Source organism: Sminthopsis crassicaudata, chromosome 2 (genome assembly GCF_048593235.1).
Source record: "Sminthopsis crassicaudata isolate SCR6 chromosome 2, ASM4859323v1, whole genome shotgun sequence".
Taxonomy (NCBI): domain Eukaryota; kingdom Metazoa; phylum Chordata; class Mammalia; order Dasyuromorphia; family Dasyuridae; genus Sminthopsis; species Sminthopsis crassicaudata.
In genome coordinates this window covers 464,010,854-464,031,348 of record NC_133618.1, presented here as the reverse complement: position 1 = coordinate 464,031,348, position 20,495 = coordinate 464,010,854, and the positions used below count along the sequence as shown (strand labels likewise).

Genomic DNA, 20,495 nt, shown 5'->3' with positions numbered 1-20,495 from the left:
TAATTTGGCATTATTTGGAGATTTTTGTTCATTTTCTAGCTTTTTCAATTGCATGCCCTATCCATTGCTCATTTTTTTTTTTTCTATTTGATTTCTGTGAGTATTTAGAGATATAAAATTTCTTCTGAGAACTTCTTGGGCTGCATCCTATAAGTTTTGGTATATTGTCTCATTATTGTCATTCTCTTGGGTGAAATTATTGCTTTTATGACTTGTTGTTTGATCCACTCATTCTTTAAAAAAATTTTTTTAATCCACTCAGTCTTTAGGATTACATTATTTAATTTCCAATTAGTTTTTAGTTTGTTTTTCCATGATCCTTTAAACCTGTAATTTTTATTGCATTGTGATCTGAAAAGGATGCATTTACTATTTCTGCCTTTTTGCATTTGATTGTGAGGTTTCTATACCTTAATACTAGGTCAGTTTTTGTGTAGGTTCCATATGCTTCTGAGAAAAAGGTATATTCCTTTCTATCCCCATTAAATTTTCTACAGAAATCTATTATACATAACTTTTCTAAAATTTTATTCACCTCCTTAACTTTTTTATTGTGTATTTTGTTAGATTTATCTAGTTGGAAGGGGAGGGTAAGGGAGTGTAAACAAAGCAAATATAAGAGGAATTCTTTGTTGATGTTAATTCAGAGGTTTCTATTTTTCGATTTCATTGTGCTGATTACATCAAGCCTCAAGACATTATAGAGACTTCTCAATGAGATTCATGGATACTCACAACTGACAAGTCTAACCATCCATATAAGAAAATGAACAAAATGAATAAATTGAATATTTAAATGAATAAAAAATGCCAATTGCCTAGACTATGCAATTGAGTGGTTCATATGTCTAATATAGGCATTACAGATGAACACTGACTTACTCTCATACTTAATTAAAAGGGAGAGGTTAAGTTGGATTGCATATGAGAAACTGTGTACTGTTTTTTAAAATAACAAGTGACTAAATTCAACTGTTCTGTGGAAAAAGTCCTATCTTTAATCCTAATGTTCTCCTAGTAATGCTTCACAGTTGCAAATTCTGGAAGATGATACTATTTGAGGAATCAGTGTTGGAATGATCAAAGGACAACAGAAAGACATATGATAAATAAAAGTAGGCTGCAACATATTTCCATACAAAAGGTGTCATAAGGACAAGAGTGTTATGAATCTCAAATGAGATAAGTATGTAAAGCACTAGGCAAACTTTAAAGTACTATATAAATGTTAGTTATTATTATTATTAACCTACAGTTATCAGGCTTCCAACTTCATTGATAACTTCATTCCCTGAGCATTCTACCATATACTTTGGTTTGTGGAGCTCAAGGGATATTTTTAGTGTAATATAGGGATGTGATGATAAATGTTTAACAATAGGCTGTAGGGGGGAAAATATGCACACACACACACTTTTAAGTTTAATTTGCATCAGTAACATTTTCTTAAATCCCAACAATCAACAGAACAACAAATTAAGCCCTGATTTGTAGCAATTGCCAATTTCTGAGGTATATATATTGTTCATAATGAAAATTTAATAATGAGCTCTCCGAAGCCAGTTAGAACTAGTTCCCATTGAGGGGCAGATAGGTGGTGCAGTAAATAAACACCAGTCTTGAAGTCAGGAGGACCTGAGTTCAAATCTGAACTTGGACACTCAATACTTCCTGTGTGACCCAGGGCAAGTCACTTAACTCCAATTGCCTCAGCCAAAAAAAAAAAAAAAAACCCAAAAACAATCTAGCTCCCACCCACCTCCATTTCAGGGATATCATCAAGAAAATGTTTTATCTGATCATATGTGTCAATGGCCTCTTCTTCCAGGGGCCATTACCAAATACATATGCCCTAGGCCTAGCAGCACCAGCATTATTGGAAGCAGAATTATTTCAAATTGTAAAACCAGACATTACCTTAGAATATCCATTACTCTACAGAGTAGGAAATTGGAGCCAGGAGAAATGAAATGACTAGCCTAGAATCACATAACTAATGTCTGAGGCAGGATTTAAATCTATGTGCTCCTGATACCAAATTAAATGCTCTACTCCATGTTCTAACTCTCTCTTGCCCCCATGTTGGTAGATGCTTCCAAAGTATATGTACTACTATATAGCCCATAATTCAGAACTTCAGGGGCAAAAGTGATACTTTGTTTCTGCATTAGATAAATAGCCCAAGTATTCATTGGTAAAATGTAAAAAGGCATAGGAAAAGGCCTGTAGCATATTAGAAGGATGCTTTATGGAATATCTATGGAATAATATACATAATATATAAATAACATAGGAAGTGGCAATCTGCATTGGTGAAATATCACATCAACGAGACTGTAAATCCATTGAAACGTAATAAATTATAGCATTATGTTTCATAACCCAAAATAAGTGACAAAGATAAAGGAAAAGAAAAGATTTTTTCTTGACTGGAAAATAAAATTAGATAATTCATAAGTTCCTTTCAATACCTAAAATATTTTTCCTAGATCCCTTCAAATTCTAATATTTTATGTTCTATAACTTCTTTCAGCAAACTTGAGATATCTATGATTATGACAGAATTTTAAAGTTAGCAAGAACCATCTAATATTAACCATACCTGAGAAAAACCTCTTAGCACAAAACAAACATAGTCATCCAATTTTTGAATTGAAGATCTCCAGTGAGAAGGAACCCATTATCTGCTATCCATTCCAGTTTTGGATAATTCTAATTGTTAGGAAGCTTTTCCTCACACCAATCTTAAATTTGTTTCTTTGTAGCTTTTACCTAATGTCCCAATTCTGCCCTCTGGTATCAAGCAGAAAATGTCTAAGCTATCTTCCATATGACATCTCTAAATACTTTAAATAGATATCATATCCTCATCTTTTCTTCTTTATGCTGAACATCCCAGGTCCTTAAGATTTATAAATGGCATGAAGTCAAGGCCATTCACTGTTCAGGTTGCCTTCCTTTGATGTTCCACAGTTTGTCAATGTCTTTCCTAAAATTTGGTGGCTAAAAAGGAACACAGTACTCCAGATAGGATCTGACCATGGCATTATACAGCAAACCCATTAAATCCTTATTCATGCATATTATGCTTCTTACTACTGCCTGAGATCTTTTATCAGTTATCATGCTATTGAATAGATGGATGAATGGAAAAGAATTTTTTCTTTTAAAAATTTTTTTATTTAAAAAATAATAGAAAAAATAAAAACAGAAAAATGAAAACAAAACAAAACTGAATATTATCAAGTATCCAGCAAAACATCAAGGAGGATTCAAAATTTGTAATAATAAATTACTAGTTCAAGAAAGGAAAGAAATTCTGTTCATAGGTATCCATCTTTTATTTGTTTCCTTGTTGGTTATTTTTTTTGTTCTCTGATGAGCATTTTTTTTAAACTTTATTCTTTTTTCCCCTTTCATTCCTCTTTCCTGCCCAAGCAGGCTGTAGTTAAGCACAGATATATATTATATACATATATAGATATATACATACACACATGTACACACCCACACATCCCTGCCCACTATACACACACACACACATATACATAAAAAAATACATTCACACCCACTCAAGAGATCCATTCATATATACATATATCTATATACACACATACATAAAGCAGCATGCATATATATTTCCATATACTCAGACACACATATATATCCACATGCATTAACACATATGTAAACATTTACCTAAAACAATATTAGTATGGCTGACACAAGATATAGATTTTTCTCTTAATAGAATTTTAAAGTTTGACTAGCTTTTTTCCTAACACTCCTAACTCTTCTGCTTTAATACTGCTCTTTAACTGCCTTGTAGTTATTTAATCTTCTCCAACTCATGAAGCCCTCTCTTATCTTCTCCCACCCTTTGCTTTCCCCCCCATTCATCCCTCCCCCCTTGTAATGTTCAGGCTAGCTTCCTGGAGGTCCTCTGGAAAGGCCTTGGTCTCAACAGGACAGACACCACAAGAATGGACAAGAATAGAGTCCAAAGGCTTTTTTGGTGTCTTACACAGTCTGTGTCTGTCATAGTCTGACCCAGTCTCCTCTGGCAGTCTGACAGTCTTAACAGTCCCAACCAATCTCCCCTTCCCCTCCCCCCCTCCCCTGCCAGTATGAGCAGTCTGACTGCATCCCCAGTTTAAATGCCCTATTATAATTACATCATTACAGTATACTGAATTATTTGTAAACTAGAGAACCACTACATCCCTATACTAAGTCTATATGTGAACTAGAGAACCATTATCTCATCAATTCTACTGAGTTAACACCTGTTTCAAGTATACTTCTCCAGAGTTCTGGTTCTCTACACCCCCTTATTTCTTTATAAATTTTGGAGAGTGCTATACTCTTTATGTTGTACATATAGTGTTACTTATTTAACTCATCCCCGATATCAGTAGGTTTTTAGAACTACAAGTCTTCCTCCCTGCTCTAATGCCTCTGTTTTTATTGCTCTGTATCTCATTTGTATAACATAATTAATATTTTTTACCTTTTTCTAGGTGGTTTTGCTTTTTTAGAGTCAGTTCTTACTCAACTCAACTTCAATCTTTTGAGTTACTCAATTGCTGATATCAATCACAAACATATAATATACACTTCTGTGTGTAAAAAAAAAAAAAAAAAAAAAAAAAAAAAAAACCAACCCAAAAACCCAATCTGTTCATGTAAGTTCCTTGAAATTAATCTTTTGATATCTGCACTTATATGTTAAATTTTTTATTGAGTTTGGGTTTGGTTGAAAAAAAATCCTGAATTTCTGTAAGTTCGTTGAATGTTCATTTTTTTTTTTTTTTTTTTTTTTTTTTTTTTTTACCATTCAATATTATGGACAATTTTGCTATGATATGATAGGATAGGTTATGATATTTTAAACATATATGTACTAGGCTATGGGTCCAATTCTTTTGATTGTCAGTATATATGATTCCAGTCTCTTATTATGGCTGCTGCTAAGTCCTGTATAATTCTAATTGTAGTTCCAGTGTATTTTAATTGCTTTTTTCTCTTGTTTCTTGCAGAATTTTCTCTTTGATCTGGGTTTTTTAATTTGACAGTAATATTTCTATGTGTTTCCCACAAAGGATCTCTTTGAGGTGGTGATCTATGAATTTTTTCTATTTCTACTTTCCCCATATGTTCTATCACCCCAGGACAATTTTCTTGGATTATTTCTTGCATTATTGTATCAAGGTTCTTTTTTTTTTTTGGTCACAGCTTTCAGGTAGTCCAATTATTCTTATATACTTTTCTCCTTGATCTGTTCTCCAGATCTGTTGTTTTTCTTATGTTTTCTTATGTTTCTTATGTTGTCTTATGTTCTGTTCTATTTTTTTCATTCTTTATATTGTTTTGTTATTTCTTGGTTTCATAGCTTCACCAGCTTTCCCTTGCCCAATTCTAATTTTCAAAGAGTTACTTTCATCTTTAAGACTCTGTATCTCCTTTTCTAGTTGATTAACTTTTTATAAGCTTGTTTTTCTTGGATGGTTTTTATTTAGTTAGTTTTTCCTTGGTGTGTCTCATTTGATTTAAATTTTTTTTTTTTTGAGTTCTATGAATTCTTTCTGACATGTATCTGGACTGAGACCTTTAACTCCACACATGATCTGGGAGGTGAAAGTTTCTCTAGTTCTTGTTCAGGCTCCACCCAAATCTTAGCTAGCCCCAGGGATCCCCAGTAGGTATTTTTGAGGAGATAGCTCGAAAATGTTTGCAATTCACTCTGGTTAATCCCAGGCGTGGGGGCTTTCTTCTGATCTTGTGAGGTACTAGGAGGACTTCTATTCTATCCCAAGTTCTCTTGATTTTTCTCCAGTCTATGTTTACCCTGAGGCACAAATTTGTTCTGTTTTTTGGGGAAATTTGGAGAGCTTGAAATTTACTGACCTACTCCTCCATCTTTCCAAAATCCTCCTTCTGAAAAAGCTTTTACTGTGCACTGTGTTAAGTGATAAGAAATACAAATTGAAAAGCAATACAATCCTTGCTCTCAAGTAACTCATGTTCTGTGAAGGAGAAAGTTTCAGTAGGTCAAACAAAATTCCAGTGGTCTCTAAGGTAAAAGGGCAAAGCAGAGGGTAACACTTGTTCCTTAATGTCATTTCCACTGATAAAGCTGTATCTAATTCTGATGTTGAATCATTTGACAATGACAAGAACTTTGGTAGTAAGAATTTACTTTTCCTTGAGTAGTTGTGGCTGCTGAAGAGGTAAAGGGTACAGCACTTCCATAGGTAAGCTGCTAGACTTTATTTCCATGGAGGTTGCTTTTTTATTTTTTATTTATTTATTTTTATTTTATAATTTTTTTGACAGTATATATGCATGAGTAATTTTTTTTATAACATTATCCCTTGTATTCATTTTTCCAAATTATCCCCTCCCTCCCTCGAGGTTGCTTTTTTAAATGATAGCTATAGGGGACCAGCCCGGAGCAAAGACTGGTAGTCTAAAGGATACTGCTACTCCAGTGACTCGAGCTTATCTTTCTATCTATGGCTGTTGGTCATTAATTTGTTTTGGTGGTAGCAGGAATAGCTATTCTCCTTTCCCACAATTTTCCCATAATGAGGATTGTGGGGAGTGGGGAGATTAGAAATATGCCCACTTGTCTGGAGGGACACTGCTATTCCTGTGTCTCTCGGGCTCAGGGTCCTGGACTGTTTCTACTTCCTTCTGAGGGAAATTGGTAGTTGAAGTAATGGTGGTTTGATGCCACATCATGATACAGCAAAATGTACATTTTATCACTTGTCTCTCCTTCAGGAGGCTTTGCTCCATCAAGGCTGACTTGCCACAACAGTGGCAGTTGGTCACCACTGGCAGAGATAGTAAGCCCCTTTGTCATAAGGGTTGATGATATCTGTAGGATCTAGGATGGAAGCAAAATCAGTGGCCTAGTAGGGAAGAAGAGTGCTACTATTCCCAAAGTATATTTAATTGTTTCTCAGTTTATACTTTGAGTTCATTGCCTGCTAGGAGAAAGACAGCACATTTCATTATCAGTTCTCTGGAATTGTGGTTAGTTATTGCATTGGTCAAAGTTTTTAAGTCTTTCAAAGTTGTTTGTTTTGTGTATAAATAGTTATATAATATTATTCTTTTGATTCTGTTACATCATTCTGGGTGTGTTCATATAGGTCTTCCTAAACTTCTCTGAAACCATCTTCTTCATAATTTCTTATAGGACAATTGTGTTTCATTACATTCAACTAGTTTAGCTATGTTTCAGTTGATGGGTACCCCTTTAGTTTCCAGTTCTTGGCCACCATAAAAAAGCTCTAAATATTTTTGCACATATGTGCAATTTTCCTTGTACTTTTAACATTTTGCAGTATACAGCCTTGCAGAAATATCATTGAATCAAAAGATAAATTTAATAATTCTGGGGGCTTTGCTGAGATCTAGGTAAACTATACTATAGCATTCCCTGATCAACAAGTTTGGAAGTTCTGTCAAAAATAGAAATAAGATTAGTTTGGCATGATTTGTTTGTGATGAAATCATGCTGGTTCTTTGGAATCATTGCTTCCTTTTTTAATGTTTATTAACTATCTTTTAAATGATAATTTCTAGAATTTTTTCAGAGATACACATCAAGCCCATTGAAGTAGTTTGTACTCTTTTTGCTTCCCATTTGCTTTTAGAAAACTCTGACATTTGATATTTAGTTCTGTGCTCCCTCTCCTAGTCTCCAAAATCTTTCAAAGACAGCCAAAGATAGTTCAGCAACCACATCTTTCAGTTCTTTCAGTATTTGAGGATACAGTTTACCTGGGCCAGATGACCTGAATTCTTCAGGGGCAGCTGGAGGCTGAATCCTTACCTATTTGGGATATTGACTTTCCTACTAGCTATATTTTGTTCTGTCCTTATCTATCCTTGATCGAGAAAACAAAAGCAAAGTGAGAACTGAGAAGCGCTCTCTTATTATCCTGTATGTCCTGAGCAGTGGTCATATCCTTCCACTGATCTTGCCCCCTTTCCCACCATAACTTAAAAAGAACTTTAAAAATGAAAACAAACATCAACACCACCAAAAAACAAACAAACAAACAAAACCTTTTTGGCTGTCCTTAGGTTTCATTTCCAGCCTTAGCTTATTCTGAGCTTTATAGCAACACTTTGATACTATTCTTATATCACCATGCTATGCTTTAATCTTTATACTGTTATCTTTTTTTTTTTTTTTTTGCTTCTATTTTCTTTAAGTTTCTTTTAAAAATTTAAATTATTAACATGTATAACATATATTGGGTTGCCATGGAGGGGAGGGGGTGGGAGGAAGGAGGGGAAAACTGAAACACAAGGCTATGCAAGGATCAATGTTGAAAAATTATCCATGCATATTTGAAAATAAAAAGCTTTAAAAATAAAAATTTAAATTAATTAGTGAATTACATGTGCAGGCACAGATAGCTCTTTGAAAAATTGCCCTTTTTCTTCTTCATTTATTTTTTTATGTCTTCATCATTTTATTCTTGAGAATTTTTCATTCCCTCTAGGCTGACTAACCCTATATTATTTTAGGCCAGAAGATACAGTTTGAAATCTGCTCTTTCTAAATCTAGGATGAACATGTACTTTTCCCCAAATCTCCCATGACTCCTACTATAGAAACCAGTTTCTCTCTATTGAGAACAATCAGATTCAGAATAGAATTTCTCCTTGTTTTCTCCTCCATATCTTGAGGAATGAAGTGATAATTAAGGTAAGTCAAGAAATTGCTGCTCCTCTTTTGGCATAAAAGAGAGAAAATTCCTGCATGTCTGGATAATTGAGTCCCCCATTACTATTTTGTAATATGCTTCTGTGTCAGGGTTGTGATTAGTTTCTTGATTTTCTCATCTACCTTCTCTTTCTGTCCATCTATGTGCACTTAAAAGTAAGATCAAGAAAAGAATGGTCAAAAAAACCTTCCAACTTCATAATATTGTCTACTAGTTGGCTTCCATTTATTCGATCAATAAATATTACTTTCACTAATGTCTTATTCTGATAATTTATGAAATGGTGGTGATCCTGGCTTCCTGAAAGCTACTTTAGTGAGACTTAAGTTCTGGGCAGGTCTTGTCAAATAGGTAATGCTTTGAATATAGGCCAAGTGAGAAACTGTATGCCTAGTTAAGTTCAGAAAGATTTATTACCATGTTGTCTCCTAAGTCATAGTTTTTTATTCACTACAACTCTTGAAAACATCTACTAAGTTATAAAAGTACCATAATACATTTTAGTACAGCCACTGAAATAATTATAGACCACTGAAGCATTAAATTAAATGTTGTTGATACTGTATTCAAATAAATGGTTACTATGAAGTTGTTCTTATGCTGTATCAAAAACTCCCAGAAAATAGGGCTACACTGAAGCAGAAGAGAATTTAGTTGGATTTGAATATAGCAACAGTATAATGGGATTTTTGACTCAAGCCCAAATCCAAACCAAGGTCAAAAACTTTTGAAGTTCAGATCAGAAAAGCAGTGATTAGGCTTTGTCCTAGATCAGACTACTTTGGAAGTACTTAAAGCTTGCAAATCTGCAAGCTGAGCAGAACTTTACTGAAAAAGATGGTAAAGTGAAGTGGTATCATAAGGAGCCCTGTTTCAGTGAAAACCAAATGAAGGACAAATACACAGGTTTAAGATAAAGGGAAACTAATTAATTGTGAAGTAGGCATTGGAAGGGGAGGGCAGATCTGTAGGGGAACTTTGTGGGGTGGGGTTGAGGTGGATAAACATGAAGAAGTGTTGAGTCAAAAATGGGAAACAGTTTGTACATAGGCCACCAGTGTTTCAGAATCACTAGGATGGGGTAAGTGTAACATGGTGAGAGTCTATTAAACATTGAGCAGTAAGTACGGGCAGAGTATAAGTAGATGGAGTTTATTGAGGAAGGTCCAAAATTATACTATTTGACCTTCTCCCATGAAGTTCAATCTCAAGAGAAATGATAGTAAGAGACCTCCGAGATCCCAGAAGGCAAAAGAAGATAGGGAAATTTAGTCAGAGGTAGAGTTTCCTTATTTATCCTAGAGAAGAAGTTTACAGGGACAAGAAATAAGCAAGGAGAATCTATATTCAACTTTTTAACAATTAGAGTTTTCCATAAAAATTTAAAAAGATGGGGGCAGCTAGGTGGCGCAGTGGATAGAGCACCAGCCTTGAATTCATGTGGACCTGAGTTCAAATCTGATCTCAGACACTTAACACTTCCTAGCTGTGTGACCCTGGGCAAGTTACTTAACCCCAGCCTCAAAAAAAAAAAAAAAAAAAAAAAAAAAAAAAAAAAAAAAAGGTTACATTAGGAAGTAATTAATTCCTCATTACTGGAAGTCATTAAGACTGGATTATTAGTGAGAGCATTTATGCTCTAGGTATGGGTTGTACTAAGATCCCTTCCATATCTAAAGATCTTGAAATCCTAACCATCCTTCAAGTTAGTTAGCTAACTTTATATGAGTTTTCCCAACAACATTTCTCATTGAATTCATTCACTACTTACCATATAAGTCAGGAAGCAGAAAGGACTAATCTTTGCCCTCTACTTAGTAATTATCAATCTAAGACAAAGAACTCTAGAATATTCAAATTGGAATGGACCTTAGGATATGGAATGTTTGACTTAGAAGGACATTAGAATATAAAATGTAGAGCTGAAATAATGTTATGACTAAAAAATGTTAAGGTTGGAAAGTCCTTTAGACTGTATAATGTTAGAACATGGAATGTAGAATGTTAGTTATACCCACTATAATTCCTGAGTAGCAGAAAGAAAAGGGTAATTTCTTTATAGGCCAAAATGAAATCAAGATGGAACAGAGGAATTTTGGTTTAGAAAGAAAGGTTAATTAGAGACAGTTTATCTGCTCTTCGCCCACCTTGTTGACTCATGTAAATTAGAGGTGTTCAGACTATGTGACACACTCAAGTCATATTTGCTTTCTAAATTGCAGTATTTGAGTATACCTGTTTATTCTAGGATCATTTCAATAATCAAACTTATGACCTGGGTTGATCATGTTGTTTATTCAGGTGCCTGCTCTTGGGAATAGTCAGCAATCCATAGAAATATGCTTCACTCTGCCCCCCAGATTCATTGTTTATAGAATGAATTTATGAGTGCAAGACAAGAAAGGAATCTTTGGAAAAACAGAAGGTGGTTAAGACTCAAGCAGTTCTATTTTAAGGTAGACTGAAGTTCAGATGAGTTCCTGGTATAGATAAAGTGAATCAAGTTTAATGACTAGGTAGCAAAGAACAAAGACCCACATTTAGTGGTTTGCAAGACCCTTACATTTCTATATGTCCTATAATATTGCAACCAAAATATCCATTGGCTATTTCTATCCTAGAGATCATTGAACCATAGAAATTAAAAGAAAAATTGGAACATAGAATGTAAAAGCAGGAGAGCATAAAATGTTAGTGCTTGAAGGAACTTACATAATCACCACTTTTCTAGCCTTTCTTCCTTTCATGCATGTACTCTTTGTATCAATTGTACTAGATTATCCTCTTGTCATTGAACATCCCCAATGCTTTACTTCCTCCAATTCTTTGCTTATATTGGTGGGGTTTTTTTGTGGGGGGAGGGGATGCTTGGACTATCATCTCTTTCTCCAGCAGTTGAAAAGCCCAATTCAAATATCAGTTTCTTCATAAAGCTTTCTTTGAACCACCTCTATTTCCACAACTCTTCTCGACTTCACAGAATATTTTGTTTTGTACTTCTACAATGAAGTTTTCATGTGTTAAGTGTGTGCTATAATTTTATTTGCATTTTTTTTTTGTTATTGACTTCCTTGAGTGAAGGGATATTTTATCTAAATTTTGTTTAATTCCTAAGTAATGTGCACATTAAACATAGGTGCTTAGTAAATGATGCATGGCTGACTGAATAGAATTTATGAGCCATAAGAAACCTCAGAACATAGAATATTATGAGGAACTATATTCTAGAGTCTACCAATTTGAGATGCTAACACTATAATACATGATGTGCTCCATTTGAAGTAGAAACAGTACTAAAGCAAATAAAGATGGGAAGAGCAACTAGGCCAGACCAAATCAACACATAGGAGGTCTGTTCTGAAGGTTTTTCCAAACTCAAATCCCTGAGAAGAGGAGATATGATACTTTAGCTCCCAAGTGAGAAGTAGAGCCTAACACTGATCTCTCAAATTCTACTTCCTGGAAGGGGGATCTGATACTTGACCTCTAGACAGTGATCAGCACTTCAGAATGGTCACTAATCCCCAAAGTATATCTGAGTCTTAGATCTCAGGTGTAGCTCTGTAATCAGGAGAGGAGATCTATGGTGAAGAACAGACTGTCAGTGCTATTGCTGTGATTCCAATTTCAAATGGCATAGCATCTAACTATCTAAAGGAAAACTAAATTAGTTATAAAATAATTAGACAGTAAAATTATAAGACTGCAGGATCTCAGGATACCCCTTTCAAAACTGAACAAATCTAAGCAAAAATAAGCAAGAAAAAAGGTAAAGACCTGAACAGAATTTTAGAAAAGATAGATATGATAAAGCTCCAGCAATGAATAGAAAAGAATTAATATATTTCTCAGCTGCCATATGATCTTTATTAGAACATTAAAAACCTCACAAATAAATGCAGAGAAAGAGTAATACTGAACACATAATATGTATTTATACAGTGCAATAGAATAAATGGATAAATATTTGCAGTGTTTATCTGCAAACAAATGCAATAAAATAAATTATATTCAATAATGGTAGGATTAAAAAGGTAAAACTTAACTGGAGACTAAGTATTTAACTTAATTTTAAAGAACTGATGAGCCAAAGAGAAAAATCCTAGAATAATACATAATTTCATTAAAGATAATGACAACAATAATATAACAATTTTAGGATGTAGCCAAAGCAGTTCCAAGGCAAAAGTTAACACTTTATTCAACAAAGAAAGGAAAGATCAATGAATTTGATACTAAAAAAGCTAGAAAAGCAAGAAATTAAAAAGCAAAAAATATAAAAATAAAATATTATAAGGTTGCAAATGAAATAGAAATAAAAAGTGGATTAATAAAATTAAAACCAGTTTTTTTAAATCAATAAAAATGCAAAGTACTACTTTGAGAAGAAAATCAAATTATTAGTATCAAAAATGAAAAAAGATAATTAACAACAAATGGGGAAAAATAAAGTATATAGTAATAAAACTTACAACTTAACTCTATGAAACATTCAAAAAACAAATTTTATATTACACAAATTGTTTTCAAAAATAATAATAGAAAGAAACCTATTCAATTCTTTCTATGGCACAAACATGATCTTAACTGCTAAATTTAGGAGATTGGAGATAAAGAATGAGAATTATAGACCAATATCCCTAATGAACATTGATGTAAAAAGATATGCATAAAATATCAACAAAGTGGCTACAGCAATATATCACAATGACTACACATTTTGATCAAGTTGGAATTATACTGGTAATGCAGAGTTGGCTTTAATGTTATAAAACTATAAACAAATTACCATATTAATGACAAAAACTACAAAAAACAATATAAAATGTATATCAACATACATATATATCAATAGATGCAGAAAAAACTTTTGAGAAAATACAACACTAATTTTTGTTCAAAACATTAGAAAATTTAGGAATAGGTGTACTTTCTTTATCATGATAAATTCCATATATCTAAAATCAACAACCAACATCATGTGTAATGGGGATAAAATAGAATCATTTCTAACATGATCAGAGATTAAGCAAGGACATCTATCTATTGTCACCATTTCTATTTGATATGGTACTGGAAATGCTGGCTATAGCAATGCAATAAAGAAAAAGAAGTCTAGTAGCAAGAGATAAAAGAAAAATTCCATTTTAAAAAGTGAAGGATGTAAAAAATACTTAGCAATCAATTTATAAAAATATGGTATCATATGAATAAAATTACAAAATACTGTTTTAAAAAAGACCTACCTAATATGAATGCAATAGAATACTATTATTCTATAAGAAATGATGAACAGGAGGATTTCAGAAAAACCTGGAAAAACTTACATGAACTGATGCTAAGTTAAGTTATCAGAACTAGGAGAGCATTGTACACAATATTGAAATAGATTTAGCTCTTATCAGTAATACAGGGATCTAAGACAATTCCAATAGATTTTGGATGGCAAAAGCCATCCACATCCAGAGAAAGAACTATGGAAACTGAATGCAGAACGCAACATACTATTTTCACTTTTTTTTTTTTCACATTTTTTTCAGTAATATTATTATCCCTAGTGTACAATTGAGGAAACTGTGGCAGACAGAGGCAAGATAACTAGTCCAGAAGCCACAATGCTATTATAGTAAGTGTCTGGAGTTAGACATTCCTGACTCCATTCCAGTCCTCTATATGCACTGTATAATCAAATTGCCTCTGTCTAGCATAAACTAAATAGAAGAGAATTCCCTGTAGTTTTTGAAGTCCTCAAGATGCTCTTACTTGTGAATTGCATTATATTGCCTTTCTTAAACCATAAAGCATTTTTGAGCCTCCTAACTGACTTCTAAAGTCATTCAAAAGACTTTGGCCTGATTAGATAAAAACTATGATCTAGAATCAGTGATCCTCAACTTTTTAAACAGAGGGCCAGTTCACTGTCCCTCAGATGTTTGGAGGGCCGGACTATAGTAAAAATAAAAACTCACACTCTGTCTCCACCCCTCAACCCATTTGCCATAACCCCTTGGGGCGCATAAATGTTCTCAGAGGGCCACATCTGGTCCACGGGCCATAGTTTGAGAACCCCTGACTAGATTTTGAAATGGAGTACTATGAATAATTCATGGAGCTATCTTATTGGTAGCTATGTCTTTGCAAAAAGACAAGAAGCTGGGCACAAAACTAAAGAGAAGCTATGAAAATAAAATGAATAGATTTTATTTGGAAAATTTCAGTGCTTTCAATTACCCCAAGCTTCTCCCCACAAAAAACCAAAAAAAAACCCCTCAACTTTTTAACATCAAGTAATATCTCTCTTTTAAAATTAGCATTCTCTTGATTAAGCTATCTAACTATGAATCATAAAAAAATAGATTCTCTAAGGAATCTAATTCAATGAAATGTAATAAACATTTATGAGGATCCTGACTTGTACTTTGGAGGGAACAGAAGCTATTATGCAACAGAACTAATGAGGATTGCAGCCCACACAGGGGGATCCCCTTGTGCAAAGGTATGGAGATCCAAGGTGGAAGTTATGATTAATGAAAAGATGGTAGCAAGCCTGATTGAATCCAGGAGGCCACCCCCAAGACCATGAATAAATAGATGGTTATAAAATAGAGTGTAGCTTATTGCCTTCAAAGAATTACACACAAGAAACAGCATAAGTTTGTTATCAAAGAACGATATAGCTAGGAAAGAATGTGTGATAATCATGTAGTAGAGTGAGGAATAACAAATGGCAGCTCATTTTCTACACTCAAATCTACTCAAGGCCAGATCTAAAGGAAGACTGACTACAAGGTGAATGCGCCACAAAGGGGCATAGACAAGAGCTTGATGGAATATGGAGTAGGTGGATTTGTATCATGGAAGGAATGATCATCTTAAGATCATAGATCTATTTCAAGATTAAAGTATTTTCTTAGGTCTCTTTAAGCAGGAATATTTTATAACTTTTAACATTTTAATAAATGTTTGTTAAATTGATGGCCATACATTAGGGCTTAGTATAATTTTTTTTTTCTGAACCAGTAGTAAAAACATGGCTATTTTTTATCTTAAATGCAGTTAGTTATGCAATATAGATTGTACAGATTATAAATGAATGCCCTGGTATAATACTTGGGTAGTTTTTCTTTTTTTTTGCCTGCAATGATCTTCCTATTCTTTGCCACAAATATGCATTTATGAATAGAAGAAAAGAGCACACCTGCATTTCTCAGGAAACGTTTCTTGTAGTCTCTGATCACCCTTGTTTTTGGGTCATAGAACCCATCTCCACAATCATAACAACCTTCAGGAATTTTTCGTGGTGGATCTATGTTGGTAACCTGAGAAATACCTGAAAAGAACACAACATGATTCATTAACTGTCAGAACTGAATCATACAGTCAGATTTACAATCTCTAGCGCATCTGTTATATGGTTCCTTCAGTTCTAACATTCTATGTTTTACTTTCTCCTCCTAAACATTAATACTCTTATGTTTTAAATTTCCCTTTAACTATAATATTCCATGTTCTAAGATCTCTTTTAGTTCAGATATTCTATTACTCTTACAAGATATTTAAAGGAAGTTGCTAAAGAGGATGAAGCTTAATTATTGTAGAGGAAGACAGTGCAAAGTACATTAAGGATAAGGCCAAAATAGTCATCCATTATTTATTCAGCTGGAACTCCAAGAGTATCTGTGATCTCTTGATTGTCAAATCTAATGCCCTTTTAAAAATTTGTACTGCATCTGACACTGTGGACCATCATCTCCTTAATACTTATTTCTTTCTAGACTTTCATGTCACTGCTCTTACTTATTTCTCTTTTTAGTTCTTTCAGTCTCTTTGCTAGTTTTTCATCCATGTTAAGTCCACTAACTCTTGCTATCTCTCTAGTTCTATTTCAGCCTTTCTTGCTTTAGTGTCTGACTTGATAATCTCATCAATTCCCATGGCCAATATCATCTCTCTGCAGATGATTCCCAGTTCTATTTAACTAATCTCTCTTCTGAACTTCAATCCTAGATCACCGATTGACACACATCTTGAACAGGATAGTTCATAGAAGTCTCAAAATCAGTTTTTCTAAAACAGACCTCATTAGCTTTTCCTCTCAAATTCTTCCCTCTTCTGAACTTCCTTATTACTATAGAGGACACCTCCATCTTTCCAGTCATTCAGGATAGCTATCTCAGTATCTCATCCTACATAGGAATCTATTGCCAAATCTTATCATTTTTTCTTCACAACATGTCATATATGCCCCCTCCTCTCCATTTCCATAACCACTATTCCCTTCTGTTAGGCATTTAAAGTTTTTCACAACCTTACTCCTTCCTAACTTTCTATTCTTCTTATACTTTATTTTCCTTCATATAGTCTGTGGTCTATCTATAATGACCTACTTGCCTTTCTCAGACACAATACTTCCTCACCAATATCTTTGTCTTTGTATCATTGGCCTCCATATCTGAATACTTTCCCTGCTTATCTCATCCTCTTACATTTCCCTAATTTCTTTGACACAAAGTTCACATGCTACAGGAAGTCTTTCCCAGTCTTTCCAACTAGTATATTTCCAATCTACTCTGCTCCTGCTTCTCGCCTTGCTTTCAACTCAGTGAAACTAGATGTCTCTCCCAAGTAAGTTCATCACTTCTAATCTAATCATCACTATGTTGCTTACTTAAGTCTTGGGATTTCACAACTCACAATTTCCTCTCCCATCAGACTGGAGGGCTGGAGTAATAATCTCCTGCCAGTGCTTTCTTTACAGAAGGCAGAACTTAGACTTGCCCAGCTGACTTCACTTTGCATCTGCTGTTTGGTCTGGTTTCAGTTCTCTGGAACTTGAATACCCTTTTTCCTATCCTTCTCTCCCAGTTTCCTTTGTGTTTTCTTTCCGCATTAGATTAAAAGCTTCTTAATAGCAAGTACTATCTTTCTTTGTATTCTCAGAGCTTAATAGATATTTGATCAATGCTTATTGAATTGAGTTGAATTTCTAAGGTTATTATCTTTTGTGTATATAGTCTAGAAGAAGTTTAATTTCCCTGTTGTTTCTCCCATCTGGGAAGTGTCTATTTTTGCCTAAGGTTGACATGTAATGGATGCTTATAAATGCTTTCTGACTTATTAAATATGTCTATGATCTCAGGAAAGCCTTTTTACTTCTCAGGGCCTCAGTTTCCTTATTTATAAAATCATGAATACAGTTATTCCTTGCACATCATGGGGATTAATGACATCCCTTTCCTTTAACCTGACCATCTGGAAAATCTGTATAAAATTTTTTGCCCTTCCTTTTGTACCAGAGAAGTCTGAATTTTTTTTTTTCTTTTGTGGGGTCTTTACAGTACTTTATTGCAAAATTTAGACTTAATATTTGGATATAAGTTCTGTGTTATCCTTTGTGTTGTAATCTATGGCTTCCTCAAAACTTCCCAAAAATTCCTATTGAATTTCTTATGCTGATCTGTGATATATCAAAATAGCAATGGGGAAATTTGTAGGAGGAATAACTGCAAATTTATCTTTTAAAGTTATTATTAAGATGATGCCGTGTTAATTTTAAGGTGCTATAGAAATGGGAATAAAATCAAGTCAGAAGGATTTTACTGTCAAGACTATCATAAACATTGCTTATACTGTTGATGCTCTCTATAATTTTCTTCTACTCTTTAGTTTTACCTCAACAAACAAAAAAACAAACAAACAAAAAACAAAATTGTTTTCTATTAAGCCCTATCCTTACCACTCAATTTCCAGATTTAGAAAAGGAACATAATTTTTGTACCTGCAGGCTTCAGGCCTTCACAGATTTCAGTATAAAATCTTCTGTCATAGCCATCACAGTAAAGCCATTTTTCTTCCTTATACATTAGTCCATCAGCAAAGGTGTATTTCCCCTGAAAAAGAAATCATATGTTTGTCTAAAGAATCTGAAATCTGGGAAGTAAATATTGATTTCTGGGATCTTGAAAAGGATGGTGTCAAATGAGAAAGGGTCATGGATGAGGAAGGCCAGTCTGCAGTTGGAGAAACATATGCACAAAGATGACTTTCAAATATATACTCTTTCCTTATATCTCAAAGTACATACTGGATAATTCCACTTTGATGCCTGGTCTACACTTCAAATTCACCATGCCCCAAATTAAATTCAACATATTTGCTCCTATAGCTTTTCTGACTTCTGACTTTTCTATTTCTGTAAGTGATAACACTACTTTTTTCCAGTTACCTATATTAAAACCAGTCATTTAAATTTTTTTCTTTTCCTCATATCTATAGCTACATAATCACTAAGCTCTATTAATTTTATATTTACAATGTTCCTTTCATCAATCTACCCCTTTCCATTTACATTATTCCCATCCTCATTCAGATTCTTCTTACTTTTTGCTTGGATTATTTGAATATCCCTCTTACTAATTTGTCTGTGGTCAGATTTATCTTCTGAAAATATAGTTCTTATCATGTCACTCCCCTTCAAAGCTTCCCTCCATGGAATTAATAGAACAAAAGAAGTCATTATCTTAAAATCATTAGCCTACCTCTTCATAATATATCTTCAAACAACATTTCAAGATGCTTAACATACCTATCCTGACTGAATACTCAAATATTCCTTGTACACAGGTTCCCATTTTTTCTTGCCTCCACAAATTGATTTAGGCTATTCTCTCTCTTTTTTTTCAGGCTGGGGTTAAGTGACTTGCCCAGGTCACACAGCTAGGAAGTGCTAAGTGTCTGAGATCACATTTGAACTCGGGTCCTCCTGAATTCAGGGTTGGTGCTCTATCCACTTCGCCACCTAGCTGCCCCTAGGCTATTCTCAAGACAGAGTAACTCTCACTTCCTAGTTTGCCTATTATAACGTTCTTGTTGGTTTTCTGGAGGTCTTGGAGCAGTCTTTCTTTCAACAGAGTAATCACCACAAGAATAGCCAGTTGTTAAAGTCCACATTTTTATCTCCTTCAAAATCTAGTTTCCTTGCCTGGGGTCCGGGCTAGCTTTCTTGAAGTCCTCCAGAATGTCTTGGTTTCTATGGAGGAGGCAGGACCATTACCATGATGGTCTCTGTCTTGAAGTATGTCTCAGTCCCAGAGTTTGAGCTCCAGCCTCCAGTCCACTTGTCCTCTCTGGCTCTGACTCTGGCTGAGGCTCCCAGCTTATATGCTCTACACTGAGTATAAACAAATCATTATATGACTAGGAAACCATTATTAGTTCTAAGATTAAATCAATAATACTGAACTTAGAGAACTATTAATTACCATGCTAAACTAGATAATCATTGTATTTATCAATTCCACTGACTTAACAACCTTGTTAGAATCCTTGTTTCAGAGTTTCGGCCCATAACAGCCTATGGAAAATCTATATATCTATCCAGGCTAATCTTAAATGTTATCTTCTTTAGGAAGCCTCATCTTTCCCCTCTGAATGCTTACATTACAATTTGTCTTTCTTAACAGAATTTATTACATTTTGCTTTGCATTACTTATTTGTATCCATATCTTATTTCTTTTACTGTCTTGTACACTTCTTAAAGAGAAAGAGAGAGATCATCTTTGTCTCTGCTCTCTTTACTCCCTTTTCCCACTAAGTTACCAGAGCCAAGCATAAGCTTTGCATATGCTTGGTGCTCACCATTTGCTGATGTTAAAAGTTAAATATTGCCTAACTTTTAGTTTCATTTAAATTATTCATACAAAGAATTCTTAAATGTGATCAAAGACATATTCCAAAGCTTATTG

At 34.0% G+C, this 20,495-nt stretch overlaps 1 protein-coding gene across 4 annotated transcripts in view; it reads right to left on the bottom strand.

Moving 5' to 3' along the window:
* Positions 1–20,495, bottom strand: part of MORN5 (MORN repeat containing 5) — a 59,250-nt gene that overhangs the window by 35,521 nt on the left and 3,234 nt on the right. For all 4 annotated transcript variants that reach the window (XM_074292981.1, XM_074292982.1, XM_074292980.1 and 1 more), the window contains exons 3-4: positions 18,529–18,640; positions 15,949–16,080 (exon numbers count right to left, since the gene is read on the bottom strand). In XM_074292981.1, the coding sequence (XP_074149082.1) occupies positions 15,949–16,080; positions 18,529–18,640 (244 nt within the window). The remainder of the gene's footprint in view (positions 1–15,948; positions 16,081–18,528; positions 18,641–20,495) is intronic.